The 19,885-nt window shown below is 39.6% G+C and overlaps 1 protein-coding gene across 3 annotated transcripts in view; it reads right to left on the bottom strand.

Moving 5' to 3' along the window:
* BRF1 (BRF1 general transcription factor IIIB subunit) overlaps positions 1 to 19,885 on the bottom strand; it is a 181,262-nt gene that overhangs the window by 33,838 nt on the left and 127,539 nt on the right. For all 3 annotated transcript variants that reach the window (XM_074869047.1, XM_074869049.1, XM_074869050.1), the window contains 4 exons: positions 14,927 to 14,988; positions 12,655 to 12,736; positions 12,502 to 12,557; positions 10,390 to 10,646 (listed from right to left, as the gene is read on the bottom strand). In XM_074869047.1, coding sequence (XP_074725148.1) covers positions 10,390 to 10,646; positions 12,502 to 12,557; positions 12,655 to 12,736; positions 14,927 to 14,988 — 457 coding nt within the window. The remainder of the gene's footprint in view (positions 1 to 10,389; positions 10,647 to 12,501; positions 12,558 to 12,654; positions 12,737 to 14,926; positions 14,989 to 19,885) is intronic.

The raw sequence follows: 19,885 nt of genomic DNA, 5'->3' as shown, positions 1-19,885 counted from the left end.
ATAAATATGCCAGCCACTTCATTCCACTTCCAAATTTGTATGTGTGTCCTTCATACTTCAAATCTCAAAACACTCAGATTAAATATGTTGCTAGCTTCTTAAAAGAACACTATGCTGTAAAGTAGCACGTATTTCTTTCACATAAGTACCGCATCTAAAACTGTTTCTGAATAAAGAGACAACAGACTATTAAATACATGCCCAGCACTTCTGTTCTGTATGGGGCCTGAGAGTGCTCTCAGTGTCCAAGCATCTTCCAGTACTCCAATTCAGCAAGGTTGCACTCAACTCTGAGTATCAATACAGATTTCAAATCTATTGCGCCATGTCACGCTGTGGGCTATAATAGCCTCATTGTATCCTTTCCATGCCAGCTATCACAGTCCTGCTTGAATGGAAAGATTTCAATTTGTCTACAGTTTTTGACAACTGCTGAGCCAAGCGACGCCTTGAAAGAGCACTTGGGCCGAGGGGTTCTCCACTTGCATGTGCACTTGGGAGATGGACTGCAGGTCCTGAGGTCTATGTGTGCTATACTCTAATCTGTTCCTTCCCATCCGACCTCTGTAGCAGCACAGGCTTCTTTGGAAGTGTAAAACATGGGGGGAGAGGAAAATGTATGTGAAAGTCGGTGATTTCCTCCCTTCCTTCTTTCTGGGTCACAAGGAAGGGGTCTGTATGAGAAAAGAGAAGGAGATGGGTGGCTCCAGAGCGGGTGGGGATACCTTGGTTCCTGCATATCCTAACCATGGTAATGGGTTTGTTCAATCTATCGTTGTGTTGCACTGGAGGAAGAGGCAAATGCTGGGCAGAAATTTCTGACTCACAATAAATTGGAAATTCAACAACAGAAGAAGAAGTTAAATTTGCTGCAAATATCTTCCAATGCCACATTTAAAAGTTACCCCTGTATGTTTCGTCCTATATTTAGTAACAACTGCAGCAAAGTAAAACTGAAATCAGTCAGCACACCAGAAACATCACAGGGTAAGGGAACAGCACTTACATAAATGACTAAGTTACAGCACACTAGCCAATTTAAAACTAATTATGTAGATGCTGTTAAATATTATGTGAACAAACAGTACTTCAAGTCTTCCAACAAACTGTTATAACTTTCCAATACTTTACCCAGCCATGGTGAAAGAACTACAGTCAGAACTACATAATGACTGCCAGCTATCCGGTCTGGCAATACATGCAAACATCAAGAAACAAGAAGCTTCACATGACTGCTCTCCTAGTCTGGGTATTAGTCTTGGTAAAATAATGTATGCCATACTGTAGTGAGGAAAGGTTAACTTTTTGTTTGTTTTGTTCCTTTTCCTTCGATATTTAACAACTACTCGCTGAAGACTCAACTCCATTTGCAAATCTAAAACACACCAGACATACACTTCCCTTGGTTTATGCTAAAAAAATGAGCAGATATATACTATAAAGATCAACAAGCAGACCCTGCTGGACTAGGGTCAAAGGAAAATCAATTCAGAAACCAATCATTTTCCACCCATGAAAGCACAAAGAAATAAATCGGAAAAATCTACAGACTGAGAACGAGCATTTCACAGCACTGAAGCACTCTCAGCCGTGACAGCAGGACAGGCACCTCTAGGGTTTGATAACAAGAGTCATAACACTTCCGATCTCTTTGTTTCTTCCCACTCTCCTCACCCCCTACATCACATATAACTATTTCTGCAAACATGCTATTAAAGTTCAAGAGACTGTGCATACATATTTATATTAAGGCTCCTATTAGACCCACTGAGTGTAATTTGGAAGAAAAAAGCTCGCAGAGTATTTTCTTATAACCAACCTGAAAATGAGAACATAGATAAACAACGCGCTCGCAATCCAACTGTCACACAAAATTATCTTCTGGGCTAAAATTGCTCCTATTTGGTCTTAAAGCACAAGATGAAATTATTTCAGTCACAAAAATTCCCCCTGCATTTTTGCACTGCCCAGCCAACCTCCCCTGGAATCCAACAAGGAGATGATTTTCTTGAGTGGGAGGCGGAAAAGCAATATCCAATTTATATTAAACAAACAAGAAGGCTGCTGTAAAAATAAGGAGACTTGACCTGGGTCTGGGCCACGAGGTCAAGCCAGATCAATGTCTTTTTAGTTTTAAATTGAAGGCATTCTACTCATTTGGAGTAAATGGAACCGAGCACTGGATTTGGCAGATGCTTGTTATTGCTGAAACACTCACTCAAGCCTAGATGTGTCCTCACCCAGTCTTGAAGGGTTTATTGATAAATATATTTCTCAAAGGTTCTCGTAAGTCCAAATAAATGACAGCTCAGGAACACTCCTCTGCAGTCCCAGCAGATCATGTTCCCTTATCCTTACACTAAACCAAGTTTTGACAACATTAAATATCTGTACTATAAAATTTGAATGCTCTTAATGAATGATGTACAACTAGAGATGATTTGCAGCATCACTGAACTTATGGAAATTGGTACAGTTCGCACTGAGAAGACTTCTTTACATTATTTTGCCTATTATTAAGCTATTCCAGGGGCATTTTTCTCCAATTGTATTTTACAGAGTGAAAATACAGGTGGGGTTCGTTGCCATACTGAAACATTGACATTTTATTCCAGTACTCAAAAACTAATTCCAGTACTCCGAAAGTAATGAATCCAAAACTGTGATTCTTAGGAAAAATACTCCATTTTAATAACATAAGCTAGAAAATCTTTAGCATTGTTTCTCTTAACTCACTGGCAGAACAGGCACGGAAAGGGGAAACGATTCTGTAACTCATCTCCTGCAGGAGAAAGGAAAGGATTGAGGGATGAAGGATGAAGGAATGAGCTTTTTGGTAACCTCACCTAATGAACCGATGCTACATGACAAAAAAGTGCAGAGCTGCTGAAGTAACTGCTGAAATGACTTGGGAGTCAGTGGCAGAAGCAGCTCCTACAGCAGGAGCCCAAAGACGCCCAGACCCTGCAGTCTGGGGATGTGAGATGTGTTGAGCCATGGCTGGAAAGGAGCTCCTTCCTCAACAGTGGGGAGCACAGCCATGCGAAACACTATCCATGCATGTTTCGGAGTTTAATGCAGCTGTATTTGCAGGGGTGTCAAGCCTGTCAGATGTGAAAGAAAAATGCCATCATTAGTATCAGGGGGAACTGATCTTCAAAATAGCCTAAGTAATCAGAATAAACATCAAATCCTGACAAACACCTGCCAGCTTCTGGAAGGACGGGGTTTGGGGAAATGGTTTTTCTTTTTTTTTTTTTGGAAAAAAAAAAATTATTTCCCCATCCTTCCGCCCTATCTCAGTGTCAAGAGAAATGAATTTGAGTGTAAAGGGATAACCTGCCACAGCATTTCCCAGACAGTGTGCTGGTTCCTGCCTCCCCAGTCTTCTGATGGCATTTGCTTAACTCCACGTCCACTCAGGAGTGCACTGCACATGCAGAAGAGATGCATTTTTCCTCCTGTGTCCTCACTTAACAAGGAAGGAAAGGCTGCTGGTCATCACATTTTAGCGTTCAGAAGTTAAAAACACACACTCCACACACTCATTTTAAAACATGTTGGGTCAGATATATCTTTTTCCAGTTCTTGCCTCTGATTTATCTCCTTATTACAAAAGGCTTCTTAGCTCATATGAGCAGCAGTAACCTGCAGCATTAGCCAGGTTACAACATTACTATAGGCTTTACTAGATCAAGTCCTCACATCGGCTGTGAACAAGTAAATGCATGTGTCAGCTCCTTTCAAGGTCATTTGTAAAGCTCTCCCCCATACAGCTAACTTTAATAAGGAGATGCATGACTTGAAAAGCAGAACCCTGGAAGTCTTGAATTCATTTTTTCTTGGCTTTGCTTTTTGTAAATAAAATACTAAACATAATTTGTATAAGCTTGTCCCTCTAAAAGTTACAAGACTGGAAAATACTGGTAAGATTTATTTTAAGTGGAGGTACTTATCAAATGTCACCGTTTTCCTGTTCAAAATGACTAATCATTTTGATTAACCTTTGATTTAAATGATTATATACCACAGCAAAGCACAAACATACATAAAATTACACTCCAAAGGAATTCTCAAAGCACAGATCACATAAGAAAACAGTTATGTCAAAGTGGTTAGAGAATTTATTTACCACGTACATAATATTCAAACCAAAAGCTGACTCCACATGCTCAACAGGAAGGCTCTCACCACATGTACGTTCATACCCAGGAATCACAGTCTAGCTAATCCTATAGCCAACACAAGATTGCTTCCAGAGGAAACACCAAAAATATCAACCAAATAATAATTAAGCTATAGAAGAAACTCCTAACTACCATCTCAACAAGTACTCCCAGTATCTTCTGTAAGGAATTTTATTCCAGGTGGGAAATTGGTGCTAGCATGTTAGTCACATATAAAAAAAAGCCTGAAGCAGCACAAGACAAGAAATAAAATTTAATATCTCACTTTGAGTAAATACACATGAATTCCAAATCAGGTAACAGACTTCAAAGCAGAGAGAGAGAAAAACAGGATATCAAAGGTAAATTACACAAAGAGCTGAAGGCAATTCTGAAAAATAAAAATATATGGTGGAAAATTAAAGCATATAAAAACACTCTTAAGATCCCATCTCAAAGGGCCAATTTGTACAGAGAATGCATACCCCTGAAGTTAGCATGAAAAAGACTCTCTCAAAAGCTTCACATCTGCCAAACACGGGGACTTGTCCCTCTTCAGAAGCTCTGTTTCATCATGAATTGCTAACCTGTAGGACTCGCTGCAGATGCCCATCAGCCCACCAGACTCCACTGCATCAGCTGCAGTCAATAAACTTTTAAGATACCCATTACCAGATTTTTAAACCATTATTGCAATGTCATTTTTCCTAATAAAAAGGTTCTAAAACACAACTCTCTTCTTGACATCCTGAATCAAGAGTGCTTTTACCTTTATAATCACCTGAATCTAACTGACACAAAGGTTTTTCAGACACCCAGGAATCCCTTGGATTATTCAAACTGAGCTTTGTTTCATGCTGGTTTGGATTGATCTAACTAATCTGGAAAACATGAGCTCACACTCCTCCCTTCCACAAATACCAGTCTCATAATGTAAAATAACCTAAAAATATTTTACATTAAAAAAACCATTTGCTTTGGGTTTATAAAAATAAATTATATGCCATGGCCAATATAGAGTAGAGTATTTAGGACATTGAGAGTTGCGGTTGAGTTAGGAGCACCCAGCCAGGACGTAGCATGGCACTCAGCACACCACCTCCACCTGCCTGAACAGTAAAACTACAAATAAAGGGCTTATCGTGATCAGTAATCCTGGATGTGATGGAAACAGGTGGTTTGGGGCTTCTTCCCTCTTTATTCCCCAGGAGAAAGAAACAGAGATTCTGCTGGACACCCGCAGTATCAACAAGTGAAGAGAAAGTTTTCAGGCTGGGTGTGATAAATAGCATCCCGTGCCCGCTCCCTCCCACAACTTTACCAAAAATAATCTGGCAAAGCCAAAGAGATTGAAACAAACTTCCACCTTACAGAGTAATATTCACATCCCAGACACCAGAAAGGGCCAACTGTAAATGAGGGTCAGAGCTGGGGGGATGGAGGCAGTGCTCCCACCGGCTCGTGGTGGGGAGCTGACTGTCTCCCCAGGCTCCCTCTGCAGCACGGGATCATCAGACTCCTCCAAAGCGCCTAAATTAGGCTTCTGCCCATATTTTACTGCCCAGGGGGAATGTGATTCCAATTAGAGCCAAGAAAGTACCAAGTAATTTATCAGGTTAAATGAGATGACGAATGCTAGGCTGTAGAAAAGTATTATATTACATACATTCTCCCTAATAACAAAGGGGATTTTTCTGGGGTCGTGACACACACCAAAAAGCCAACAAAAATGTAGCCAGAGCAGATGCTAATTGAAAGTGTGCATCCCAGGGCAGGAACTTGAGCAGCAGAACAAGTCCCTGGTAGTGCAAATGCGTGGTTTCCAATATCCAGACCCCGTGGCTCCGAAGCACAGGTGGAGCCACGTGCCAATGTGGACTAACAAAATGGATAGTTGATAAATACAAGTGAGAGCATGGAGAGAATTTGGAGGTGAATTTCCAAATCTAATCAAATCTGAGATCTCTACCAAGGGCTTTTGTCACATTCATAGCAGGCATGATTTGGTTTTCTATTATATATTCATATGCTTCCATTTGGAACAACCTTGTTTCATTACAATGGATTCAGCTGTGCTTCACAGCCCTGCTTCATTTCTTCCAAGGCAAATTCTTCAGGAGATTAACCTGACACATTTACTCCCACGACAATATATCCTGTCTTTTCTGACATCATTACCAATTTCAAGCACATAGCAATAAATAGATTTAAAATTTTTAAAAAGTACTGACTTGAAAGCTTTCTTGTTCCCACATTTTCTTGGTACAATACATTTCACTTCACAAGTAACGTTGTAAGATTCAGCTCAAGTAAATATAAAATAAATTATTAAGCATCTAACCAAAAGCTTCCAGTCCTAAAAACCCCTCTTTATTGGACATGAAGAGCTCCAGCACATGGCACAGCTCTAGCTGGAGTTCAGGTTTTAAATAGCTCAAAGTGGCCATTGTTCTTTTCTAGGAGTTCAACATATTATTCTTATGCTTCATATGCACAGAAGACATTAGCGAAGATAAACTGTGCAACTGACAATTGAAATTAAAGCTGCAACACCTATTATGGTAACATCCACCGTGCCACATCTCAAACACACAGGGAATGAAATGGCTTTTGTGTATGAAGTACCAATCGTGATACCCACTGGAACAAAAATGCACTAAGAAATGTAGTTAAATACATTTGCACAACATAAAATTTCCTAAAATTACTTGCACTGTCATTACTAGTCTTCTACCATCTTGACAGATACAATAAGTAAAACCTCAGTATAATTCTGGGAGGTGTGTCTGAGAAAAGCATATCTTTTTCTAAAACTCAAAAAGTTGCACAGCATTCATGGTAAAGAAACGTGTTCAAAAATCCAGTTTGCTTCTGAAAATATTGTTTACTCATTTAAAAAGGAGAAATCTGCATGATCTTTGGAAGAATTATTTGAAAATACTTTCCTAACAAAATTTCAGAAAATACCAAACATTTTTGAGACTTCAAAATTAGGATATTTTATGAAATAATATGCAGATAAACTATATTGTCTTTGGAATTCAAGTAATCATTAAGTGATTATAGTAGCAACAAAGCCTTATTAAAAGGGCCACCAACTGAAAGAATATCCAGTTTAAGCATGCTCCTGGGACCATGCTTAGCATTCTAGCTCTTTATAAATTTCTTGCAACTCAACAGCTTTTTACAAGACTGTAAAATTTGCTCACCATTATCACATCAGTAAACAAAAGCTTTTCCAATATTTTAACTGATTAACACTGTATCGGCTATTTTATGTCATATTAAAAAAGAAAAACCACCCAGAGATTGCACCATGTCCATCTGGGGTAACCATTTTTCTAGAGATAATCTGAAGTCCTCTATGGGGAAATAACAAGAGCAGAATATTTTACAGCAAGGGTCAATCAGAAAGATGAAGATCAACTTCCTATTTCCAGGGTGCTACATACTGTATACGAAGATGATTTCTAAGACACATGACAAACTTGGCTGCATCATCTGTCCAAAACTGGTGAGGTTTGTAAAATCTTGACTCGCAAAAGGAAAGCAATAAGGATATTTATTTGTTAAAAAAAAAAAAAAAATCTACTTTCCTAATTTTATATCTATACAGGAGTGCTACTTTAATCACCAAGAATGATGATTCCTTTCCTAGTCTGTAAAGCTCCCTATAACTTGGTGCTGGTACCTTCTAATTGGGATCAGGACTAAATCAGTAGCTCTTTAAAATCTGACTATAACTCAGATGAAGTAAAGGACCGGATCAAAGCATGGTTATGCAAGGTGCTACTGCAGTCAGATGCAGCTTACTAAATATTTAAGGCATATAAAGGTAAACACGCAAGACCGTAAATCACTACAAACCCAAATGGTTAGCAAGATCTCTGCAAATGCCTCCTGGATAAAGATACATTATGTGCTTCATTCATTTTCTAATGAGCAATGTTCAGGGTTTTTATTATTATTAATTGCATATAAATTACCATGATTTTTGTATCACGGGGAAAGTATTTAGCCATTCACCTCTCAGAGGAACAATGCTGAACAAAGACAATGAACGCATGGCATAGAAGAACAATGCAGAACACAGAAATTTATGCATGCCATTTGAAAGGCATGGCATTTAGACTACTAACAAAAAAATCAAAAGTGTGTCATAAATCTTTAATTGTAAGAAAAAAAAAAAAGGTCCCAACTAATGGTTTTCCAAGTCCTTGATATTATTTAAGCAAGAACACTGCCTGTTTCTGGAGTGCAAAATCTCCTTAACTCACATATTTGCATGTATCCCCAACCTCCTCTGAAGTGTTCTGCTGCAAAATTCATTGTATCCGAGATCTGCTAATCATCATCAGGAAACTCTGTTATGCATCTTAAGGACGTACTTTAGGCTCTCAAGAGGAAAAATAAACATGTTTTATTAGCTGCTTTTGGAAAATACTGATTTGTATTTATTTAGAAACCTTTTCAAGTTGTACCACTGTTAAATTAAATATTTATGGCAAAGAGTTTAACACCTGTTAAGAGTTTAACATGCTGACTTCAACAGGAGCTCCGTAGTGCCCAATGTTTCTGCAAACCTCGGAAGTGACAAGGTTCAGATGTGGTAAAGCAGCTTGAGCATGGATGTTACTACTGAGCTCTGAAATGCAACCGGGATCCTTACCAGCCCCTACTTCCCATCGCAGCATTTCATTTCAGAAAACCAAATCCGCTATATTTGACTAGAAATACCAGAAATATGACTCATTAATATCCATTAAATCCAAATAATGCATAGACTAACTGCTGTTAGTTAATCCTCAATGCATCTTCACTTTCCTTCACTAGTGGAAAACTTATGTGCTTGGGTCATTAGACATCAGCTCAAGTAGCAGCTTACAGAGGAGACTAAAATCCACAGTGAGTCACTAAATCTTGACAGTGAGTCAAGAACTGGAAAGCAAAGCTGTTGATAGTAAGGGTGAGAAGTTGAACAAGGATGAAGTGATCTCATAAAATGCAGAATAAAGAAAGTACAGCAGAGAAAGAAAAGATGTTTGGTACATTGCAAAAACCCTGCATCCCGGTGACAGTGGGGCCAGCAGTGCAGTCTTCGGCTTTTGCATTTGGCTTCACAGCCAAAATTGGAGACTGCACCTCTGGCTTCACTGTCAAATGAAGTCAAAATAAGGCGTTGAGATCTAGTCATCCTTATGCTTCTGAGGGATATGCACTTACTATCCCTCCCAGCTTCTCGTTTTCAGGTATCTTACATCTCCCACTTATGTGTGAATAGATGATTTATCACACCTTGTGGCTGGCTGCCCTCCCGCCCTCTCTGGTCCTTTACCTGGTTGCAACACATTCCTAAATCTGAACTATGGTGCAAAGACATCATCTTACATTTCAGAATTAAATACCTAAATTTCCTTGTGGCATAGGGCTTATACTTCTGGAAGCCAAAAACTATGTATTTTAGGCAGTAAAAGAATAAATATGTAAGTAAATATGTAACATCTAAGTAAGAAATTACTATACATAAGCATGATTCAAATGATCATCCAACATGATTTCATAAACTGAAGACAAATAAAATAGTTGAATATTGCAGATAGGACACATCAATCTCCTTATACACTTTACAGCACACTACAAATCTGTCCAGCAAGTCGAATATTTTACTCATTAAAATAGTAGCTTTCATCACACTATAAAACATTGCAAATGCAGACCAGAAAACCAACAAGCGTATTTACTGTAAAGCTTTATACTTGTGTCATCAATTAACAACAAAAGTTTGGAATAAAACTAAAATAAAAGCTAATCAAAACAGCTAGCTGTCAAAACAGATGGGAACTATATTTTTCAAATCAAGCAAAAAGCCAAAGCTTTCGAACATTTAGTGTCGTGTCAGCTGATACAGACAACTTAGAAAGGAAGGACAGCAAATGTCAGGAGTATATGAAGAAAAGGTGTCCCCGGCTGAAAGATTCACATTTATGAATTTCCATTGATTTTTTTTTTTTGGCTTCAGGATGATTAACTGGCACCAAAGCAGACCTCTGATACGTGAGCTATAAATAAGGTGCCGCTGTGTGACACTGCAGGCAAAATAAATAAAAACAGAGCCCCGACATTATTTTGGCCTCAAACAAATGTTTCAGTCCCTACATTGTCTGGCTCAGAAAGATACATAGACAGTCTCACAGACAGAGATATAAATGAACAATTGCAGTACCTTTTTCCCACACTGTTTACAGGGTTGGCTATATTCCTACTGGCAATAGATTTTCTTCTTGACAGCTTCTTGGTGTTGGTGCTGTCATCAGTGCTGTCATCCTCTTTCTTTGGTGTGTTACTTCCTTTGCTGTTCAGGTCCCTTAGCACATTATAATTAATTTTACTTGAGATTTTCTTCTGTTCTAACATCTTTTCAATTGCCTCTCCTGCTGTGCTGGCTTGAATTGGCTCCCGCTTCTTTGCAGATTTCTTTGGCTTAATTAAAATATAAAATTAGTGATGTAGATACAAACAAAGTTTCCATGAAGCAGAAGGGCGAGCTGCAGTTCAGCAGTCCTGGCTCAGGTGCTGCTGATGCGGGGATGCAGGCGACGCAGCTGGGCTAAGCCAGCGCTCCCTCTCCTGCCACTCAACGGGACCAAGAGGTCTCTTTTCTCCGAGAGATAAGTGTTCGCTTTTTGCCAAATGCCCACACAGTTTATTACAAATTCTTTACTCAGTATTTGTAATGCTGCCAGAGAAGAAACATGGGCCATTTCTCACGCATGAAAAAAAAAAAAAAGGGAGTGAACTCCTGTTACAGAAACAGGGACTCCGATAGCATCACCCAGCATGGAAATAAAGAAACGCTCCTGCTAAAATTGCCTTTAAAGTTAGAGTCAAGCTGGGTCACGACTACCCTAAGCACTGGCAACTCCGTATCGAAACTGCAGTGGTATTTTATATCAAGTCCAAATGCGGCGTGGGGGAGCATCTACCCAACTCCTCCTGCACACTGAAAAATATTAGCAGCGGCTTTCTAAGCACAGACTGGCATTAACGCCAACGGATGGGAAGCAGAAGGCTGCAGACACACAAGTGCAGCGACAATGTCACCTGCAACTGTCCTTCCCAGGCAAACGCTGCAAGCCCAAGCCCAGCGTCGCGCTGCGGAGGCTGACGCTGTGCAGAGCCAGACAAAGAGAAATGACACCAGAGAACATTTCTAGCCATGTCCCATGCCTGGGTAGGTACGAAAAAAAAAAAGAACCTCTGTTTCTCATTTGACATTTTCCTTTTCAAAGGAAGGTTTTAACACCAAGCTCTGCAGGAGATTTATTTTTTAATGGATAATAGCCCCTCTGTTTACCTACATGGGTCAAGTGCTACCTTGAAATTGGAAAGCACTATATTAATCAAGTTCTACTCAAGCTGTCAGAAACAATACAGAGTTAGAGAAAAACTCCTGTGTTGTCCGAACAAAAAAGTGGGTGTTTGGGCTACTTGGCGGTGCCAACAAGTTATACAATTTTGAAAATTGCTGGTAGACTGCCACGTCTGCGTAAGCGCAGGATGAATGAGAAACTCTGAAGTATAAAACAGTGTTTCATTGTCTGGTTTTGTTTTTATTGTTGAAATACCTAGGGGAAGTAGGAAACTCTGTCTTTCACATTAGTCGGAAAAAAAGATAGAGGATATACGCACTAAAAACTAACATGGATTTTAGTTGCATGTGGAACATTTGACTTGTCACTTGCTCAATTACACAAAATACTAATGCTGTAAATCGTGAATATACGGCCAATTAGGCTGCTTTAAACTGCTAAACATGGAGACAGGACATGCCATTTGTTAACATAACTGTCGCATTCTTTATGAAAGGTAGAACAAAATATTCCTTCAAGTGACTGTAACAAGGATCTGTTCAGTTCTTCATAAAGAAATCATTATTGTAAGAGCAAAGAAAGCTACTGAAGTTATGGCAAGTACAAACAAATTCCCCATGCACACATTAAAAAAAAATTAGGCATGTCTTAAGACCTGTATTTAAATAAGCAAGCAATTAGGACAGCAATCATAAATGCAAAGGGCTAGCTCTGACTTTGCCATGCACAGAATTTTCTCATAATAGTAATTTAAAATAAAAGTTTGGGCAAGAAAGTGTTTTTACTCACCACCTGAAAAATTACAGTCTTGTAATTCAATAACAGGTAGAGAGATACAATAGCTTTTGCTTGTTTAGTGGTGACCTGTACCATTATGCCCATACATCCTACATGGAGCTGATCTGCAAATGTAATGAATTTCCAGGACATTTTCAAACAGACACAATTAGCACACAGTTTAATACCTTGTGTTCCTTATAAATCCCAAGTTCTTTCTCTTTTGCTATTCTTGCTTCCTTTTCTGAAAGATGACAAAAGGGTAACCAGCATGAAGATTACATAGACTGCATATTTCAGCAACACTGGCCAAAAGGAGAATTTCAGTCCTATATACTTACCTTTTTGTTCCTTCAAATAATCTGCATTTTCTTTCATCCACAGCTCTGCTTTTATCTGAGCTTCTGTTTCGTTAAGTATATACTAAAAGACAAAATAAGTTTATCTACTTTCAGAAATCAATTTGAAAACCATAGACCAAAACTAAATTGAAAAAACATTGGCAAGGTCAATTCACATCCTGTTTAAAAAAAAAAAAAAAAAATTTAATAAAAGAAAACATGACTGAGATGTGACAACCAGGGAGCATTTCTAGAAACTTCTAAAGCTGGAAAAAAACAACAACATGTTTTCAGAAAAAGAGTGCTTGGTTTCCAAAACCATCCAGGACTCATTGTACGTGGTCTGTAATTAACCTAAAATGATCCTGGGTTTATGATCTTTTTCAGATGATATGAGAGGGCATCATGACAACATGGTTGTCTGCAAGTAATTCTGCCTGTTGATGGTGGTCTGTAATTCAAAACAGTATGGGAACCATTGCCCTGTGCTACCCAAACAGAAACATGTGTCTTCTGAGTAGGTTTCTGCAAAGGTTTAGCCACAGTTACTGAGATTATGAGCTCAATGGCCACATCTGTGTGAATGAAACCAGCTTACGTTGCTGGAGTTTTAGTCCTCTAGATTTTAGAGAGTTGGGTTCAGTAACCACATCTAGGCTTTTGTCAGTTAACTCCACTTAGTCTTGGTAACGTCATTAGTAGGTGTGGAGCTGTAAAACACATCAGATGAATTACAGAAATAAATACACAAGTAGGTAGCAGGCAGGCTGGCAGGTTGGTAGATAGATCTCCTCTTCAATTACTTAAATGTAAAAATAAATCCACTATTTAGCACAACTGTCCATGAAACATAAGTTCTCTACAGCCGATGCTGTCTGGGAGTGAAGAACTTCTGCAGAACTGAGAAGTCAAACTGGGTCATCCTTCACGAACAAGACACTTAATTTTTAAGCAGCGGACCCAAGACTTGTGAAATGATGTTTAAGTGCAAGAAAAGCATTTTGAGATTTCTCCATCCTATGGGTTCAAGTGTTTGAGATTTTCTCCGAAGTAAAATGTACTGAGGATTTAATGAGAAAAATAACTGCAGTCAAATGAAACTAATGCAGGGGGTAGTCGTTCCTCTGAGGGCAAATAAGGCAAGCAAGCAGCTGTGTAAGTCCTGGTTTATCAGACCAGTATTTTCATTCTTTCATCTGCTTCTATTAAAAGTAGGCCATAATATTAAAACTTGCTTCCTCCTAGCTCAGTTATTCATCTTTCTTACGCTTTTAGAGAGTTCATAATGTTGGGCTTGCAATATTACAGCCTATTCCCATGGAAATGAACATGAGGTCATAAAAGCAGAGTTATGACCTCATCACAGAGCCTAGGAGGAAGAGAAAATGCACTTGTTCTTCCCGTGCAATTGTTTAAATTATGGATCAGCAATACTGAAAGCATTCAGCCTCTCCACTCCGTCCATACCACGTCCATTGATTCACAAGACCCTTCCTAATGCCCAGCCTAGCAAAACCCACTTCACGGCTGAAGTCAAGCTGAGCATTTTCCTGTTCCTTCATCCATCACCAACAACGTTCTGCAGACCAGTAACCCCCATGCAACCTCATTGGTCTCAATGATTTTGTACCCCAAAAGGAGTTTTTAGCATTGGCATTGTCTGTTCAAATTACACTTTAAACCAGCGTGGCGGCTGGAGAGGGCATCAGGCTCAGAGTCAGGAGAGCCAGACTCTGTCACGTGTTCAAGTGTTGACCTGCTGTGTGGCCTTCAACAAGCCGTTTTCCACAGCTGTCTGTCTGTCATATTCAGGCTAGATGGTAAAGGATATCTTTTGCTGCCACACAAATAATAATAAATCCAGAAAATGTTACAGAAATCTTTGAAAGAACACAGAAGCTGTACATGCTGGTTTTACAGTTTGGTTTCCATGGCAGCCTCCTATGTTGAATATATTTTAATTAAATAATGAATTTAGAGCTCCACCAAACTTTTAAAAGTCCTTCTTCAGAATAAAAGACGTTCTAAAACATAATTATTCCAGCACAGTGAGAGCAGCAGCAGCCTCATATATATATAACCTGGGCAAGGAACACCAAATTCACAGGCTTGCTTGAACATTAGTTTTGATCTCAGATCACTGAAATCACTCGAACCTCTCTACAGATCAGAACGAAGAGGCAGTGAGGGAAGAGGATAAACCAGATAGACAAAATGGTTCTTTTCTCAGATATCCAAATGCAGAGGCATGCAGGACAAGAGGGCACCTTACCCGATCTATTTCGCTGTCGTCGATCCCACTCAGATCTAATTCACCATCTCCTGTATTCTCACCTACAGAGAAGAACACATTTTAATCACGCAGATGTTTGTTCAAAATCTATCGCAATTCAAGTTCTACAGTAAAGTCACACTTAATGATCATCCTTCAGAGATTTGCATCCTCCTGTGTTCATCCAGGAGGTTTAACGTGTTGCTGAGTATTTTCAATACTGGGGTACACACATACACAAATGCACTACACTGAATTCATTTAAAATTCAGGAACCAGCACAGCTTCTTCAGTACTAAAGATCTGTCAGACACTTCCAGTTGCCTTTTCTTCCCCATTTTAATTTACAGCCACAAATGTTCAGCAAGAAGCTGGGGAAACCATTTTAAAAAGATGACCATTTATCTTTCATCATAACATGAATTTCTGTGTCTGAGCCTACAGATTAACAATTTATCTGTAAATTATGACTTAGAAAATATTTTCTGTTTTCACAGAAGCAGCGTGGACCAGTGAATAACACATCATGCTGACAGCCATACCATGGCTTTCTTCTTGATTCTGAGCTGTCATCATTTGAACCACTTACCTTAGACCAGTTCTGCAAAAAGATGTGTATCAGCTTTTCTATCTGTAAAATGGGAATTATTAAAACATTTCCGAATTTTAAATTAACTTTTAAAAGCTATGGAAGGGTCTAGATAAATGTTAAACAATAATGACTTTCTGTAATTACAGTTTCGCTGTAATTTTTCTAGTTTTGTATTTATTAAGACTTCTGAAAACAAATTTTTAAATATTTTATCCATTAAAAAGCATAACAGCACAGAACTGAGGCCTAATTTGGGACTGGCACAGTGTACAGCAGCAAAACCTGATTTTCCACATCACATTAATGTACAGTAGTAGTACACTATTAATGTAGTCCAGGTAGAGAAGAAAACAAATTATTCAACAAAGACATGCTGGGGAATGAAGCAATCTTCTTGGTCATCTCTGTTACATCTCATCAAGACAAGAGATGACCTAACCAGTTTACTTGCATAATTAATTGCATAAATAAATTAAGTTTCAACAATCTGCAATAACAAATTAAATCCAAAATGGTGCAGAACAGCTTGGCATCTTCACAGTTCCTGCTCCCCAGTCCTGGGGACGAGCCTCCCCACAAACCAAGACCTCTGAATGGTTTGATTCCCCAGCCTGGTGCTTCCTCACGGAGCAGAGCTCCAGAGCAGCACGGCGCTGGACTGGCGGAGGGGAAGGCAGCTGCGATCCAACGGCAGGTTATGACAATGCGGAGCCTCAAGGCTTGAGGAGCACCAAAGGGTGAAGACAAGAAAAGGTAGGAATTACAAGCATTCCCAGAAGATACGAATGATCTGCTTGGCAAAGCTCAGGTGTTTAAGCCAGTTGCCTGAAGTACATGAAATCACAGGGGAATCCAACCAAACACCTGGTTAGGAATAATGGCTGAGCTTCTTGAGGTGATACAAAGGGTGTGGCTGTTCAACTCAACAGTCATTTACTGGTATCAGGCACCAAGCGCTTACAAATGCCTTTTCAAAATCCACCTTAAACAACCAACAGGAAGTTTTAAACTTTCCATACCAAGTCATATGCAAAATAGGTTTCACCCCAAAGAAAATGTCCTGTCACAAGGAACAGCATTACACTGTGCTTTGATTTTTTTCTGAGATTGTCTCATAAACGTGATATCGACTTTACCAATTCAGATAATCTGATGCTGATATGATTGAAAAGGCCTTAAGGAACATTTCTCATTGCCGTTACATATAGAAATTAACTAAACTTTAGTCCCAGGCACCACGTTTACTTTACAACCTTTTTCCCAAAAAATATTTTTAAAGTGTAAAAGATCTGATAGTAACTATATAATTGTTCAGCACATATGCTTCTCTTCTGGTCTGATCTCTATATAGAGCAGTAAGAGCAGAACATTCTGCACCAGGGTCACCAGCTCCTCGTGCAGGCACCCCGCTACCAGGCAGGCAGGGACGCGACCCAAGGACACAGCAAAGCACACCCTGGCTCGAGGCTGGAGAGGAAAAGCAAGCTGACAAAAATACATCATGGTGGCTTGCTGCATCTTTAATATAACTCACTAGAATTTTTTAAGCAAACCATAATCACGCAAAGCGCAGAGAGGAACCACTGTATGCCGCATCACCCACGGGAGTCCGGAGTATACTACAAAACAGCACTACATGTCCCGCCTGCTGGAGCTGAGATACAAATTTCCAGTGAGCAAAATACTTAAATATTCACTGAGGAAAGGAGTTAATACTGTAGTCTAGTGTCTGAGATGCCTTCCCACGAGATTGTCCACCTGGGTCCAAGAAATGTTTCATTACACAAAATAAAACAGCTCGACAGCAGAGTGTAAGGGTGTGCCCAGGCCAGAATAAAGTGACTCCTAGGTCAGAAGGAGTTTGTGCAGAAATGGGACTCAAACTGGGTCTCCTGAATTCTGGATAAGTGCTTTAACTGCTAAGTTGTAGGACAGCAGGGGGGATGGCCTCTCCCTTCATTGCATTATCTACCTTTTGTTTCCTCAAGGTTTTGGGGGAAAAAACCCCAATTTTCAATTTGGTTTATCTGGGCAAATAAAGGATTGGGGTTTTTTTCCATATTCATTGCACCAGATAAACTAAAATGTCAACTATCTACACAGACTTGGAATTAGGGACAAAGAAAAAAGGAGCCAACCTCAAAAATCACTAGTGAGTTCTGAAAACTGTGGACTAGAAAATTCAAAATTTTGAACTGCTTACATCACTGCTCAACTTCACATAAAATTGCATCCCAAAATTATTTGTTGTAAATACTGCCACAGCATGTTAAGAGCAATAAAATTATCCCACTGAAATCAAGCTGCCACTGCTTTTATTCATCATTAAACACCTCTCTCCTCCTATACCCTGCTATATTTTTGGATCAGAGGTTTAAAATTTAATATGTCACAGTACAGAAGGTGTCTGTTCACTTATACAGCCCTAATAGGCCAGACTGAAAATGATGTAATTTCAGGCACCATGAACAATTTCACATGTCATTTTAAATACAAGTTGTTACTGAATTAGGTGCCAGGTTTTTTTCATTGGATCAATTAGCAATGGGGAGGGAAAACTCATTCTCCAACTGGTAAATTGCAGAGAAGAATCCAGAAGCAAGTTATATGTAATAAGCATTTCTTAGACCCCATAACAGCAGTACAGGGAGTAATTGCAGGATATCCCTCTGCCTGCAAGTCATCCTCTTTCCTGCCAAGGCAATAGGCATTCATTAATTGCAAGGGGCTTTTCAGAAGAGAAGGTGCCTCCAAATCCTTAGTTTAACACTTTTACTGAGAAAAAAAATACATATTTTGTTACAGAATGTCAATTCAAAACAGAATACATCCGTTTTGATCTGAAAATTTCCACGGCAATCGTTTCCAACAGGAGTAGACCCTACCAGCCATAAATACCCATCTGCTCGATGTTATACAGCTCACTCCAGGGCATGGAAAGTAAACCCCTTGCTTTTTTATATACCAGAAAGATCTTCCCAGCTGCTAAACTTTTCAAAACAATTTCTAAATGATCATTTTCTCTTTTAATAAAAGGGTCAAAATGAAATATTCGATGAAGTAAAAACACAGATGTGGCCAACATCTGGTTCAACCTCTTAAAAGCTTATTTAAAAGGAGTAGTGTCACGTGGCACAGCTCTTAGACATTGCGGATTTCTTCTGCTAAGAAAAACAACCACTTTACTGCAGGGCACAGGCAAAAAATAAGTCGGGCGTTAAAAACAACACCACCCCCCACCCCAACAAATCCAGTTCTTAAATGAAAGTACCATCAGGAAGACAGTAGAGCGAGGCAGCAAGGAGCAGCCCACTCCATCTTCACCTAACCTCTCCGTGGCAGGAGGAGGAAGATGGGCACTTCTAGAGCTTAATCAACTACATTCATGCCACTTAAAACCATCACTCACCCAGCCAGCTCCCCCAATATTTAAAAATAAAACCCCCCAAAAGCCCTTTCTTTACAGCCTTTTAATGCCTTTCCAACCGACTCTAGTAGATGCAAGGGCTACAATCAGACACTGGGGATTAGGTTTGTAAACCTGTAGGATTATTTACTGTTCTTGTCATTACTAAATGCATGCTAAACCCTCTTTTAACACACCGTCTCCTCCTCTCCCTACCTCTGTGCAGCTAGTTAAATGTATACATAGCACGCTATTATGGGGATTTATTACAGAAGAATCATTCCAGCCGATATATTTTAAACCCCACATTTTTAAAAACAGCCATGTGAAGAATGTGTTTTTCTGTTTCTATTACAGGAGGCAGCACTATTTATTGCTCTGCCCAGATAAGAGGATTTCCTTACAGACAGAAATGGAGGCTGAACACTTCCCAGGAAATCCTCTGGAGCAGATATAATAGAAGGCACTTGGTGCTCTGGTCCCACGCAGAAAATACACCCTCAGTCGCACTGTTTTGTAGCAGTTAAAGAGCCAAAAGAGTTTAAACAAAGAACCCTTCCATCTATTCAGAATAAAACCAGACACTAAGCACCCCCAGCATTTAAGAAATACTTCAGGGCTAAAGCACTACAAAATCTGAAAATAGTTGGGAGAGGCTTTTTCACTAACAAAAATCCTTAAGCAACAAACCAAACGACCTGAGCCCGGGGCATCAGAAATAGTGGGATTGACTGTTGCTCTCCAGGGAGGGATTAAAACCAAGGGGAGCCACAGAAGGCTCCCGCAGATCGTTGGAGGAACCCGATGGGGCAGAAATGCTTTTGCAGCTAAATCTGATGAGCGGTGCCGGTGCCACTTTGGGAGCTGCGAGGAGCACCGAGGGAAGGTGGAAGCTTAGCGTCAAAAAAGGCACTGCACAACCGCACCAGAATATAATTGATTAGCTGATCAGAGGGGACAA

This window comes from Strix uralensis, chromosome 4 (genome assembly GCF_047716275.1).
Source record: "Strix uralensis isolate ZFMK-TIS-50842 chromosome 4, bStrUra1, whole genome shotgun sequence".
Classification (NCBI taxonomy): domain Eukaryota; kingdom Metazoa; phylum Chordata; class Aves; order Strigiformes; family Strigidae; genus Strix; species Strix uralensis.
The sequence above is the reverse complement of the archived record's forward strand: the minus strand, read 5'-3'. Positions and strand labels throughout refer to the sequence as shown.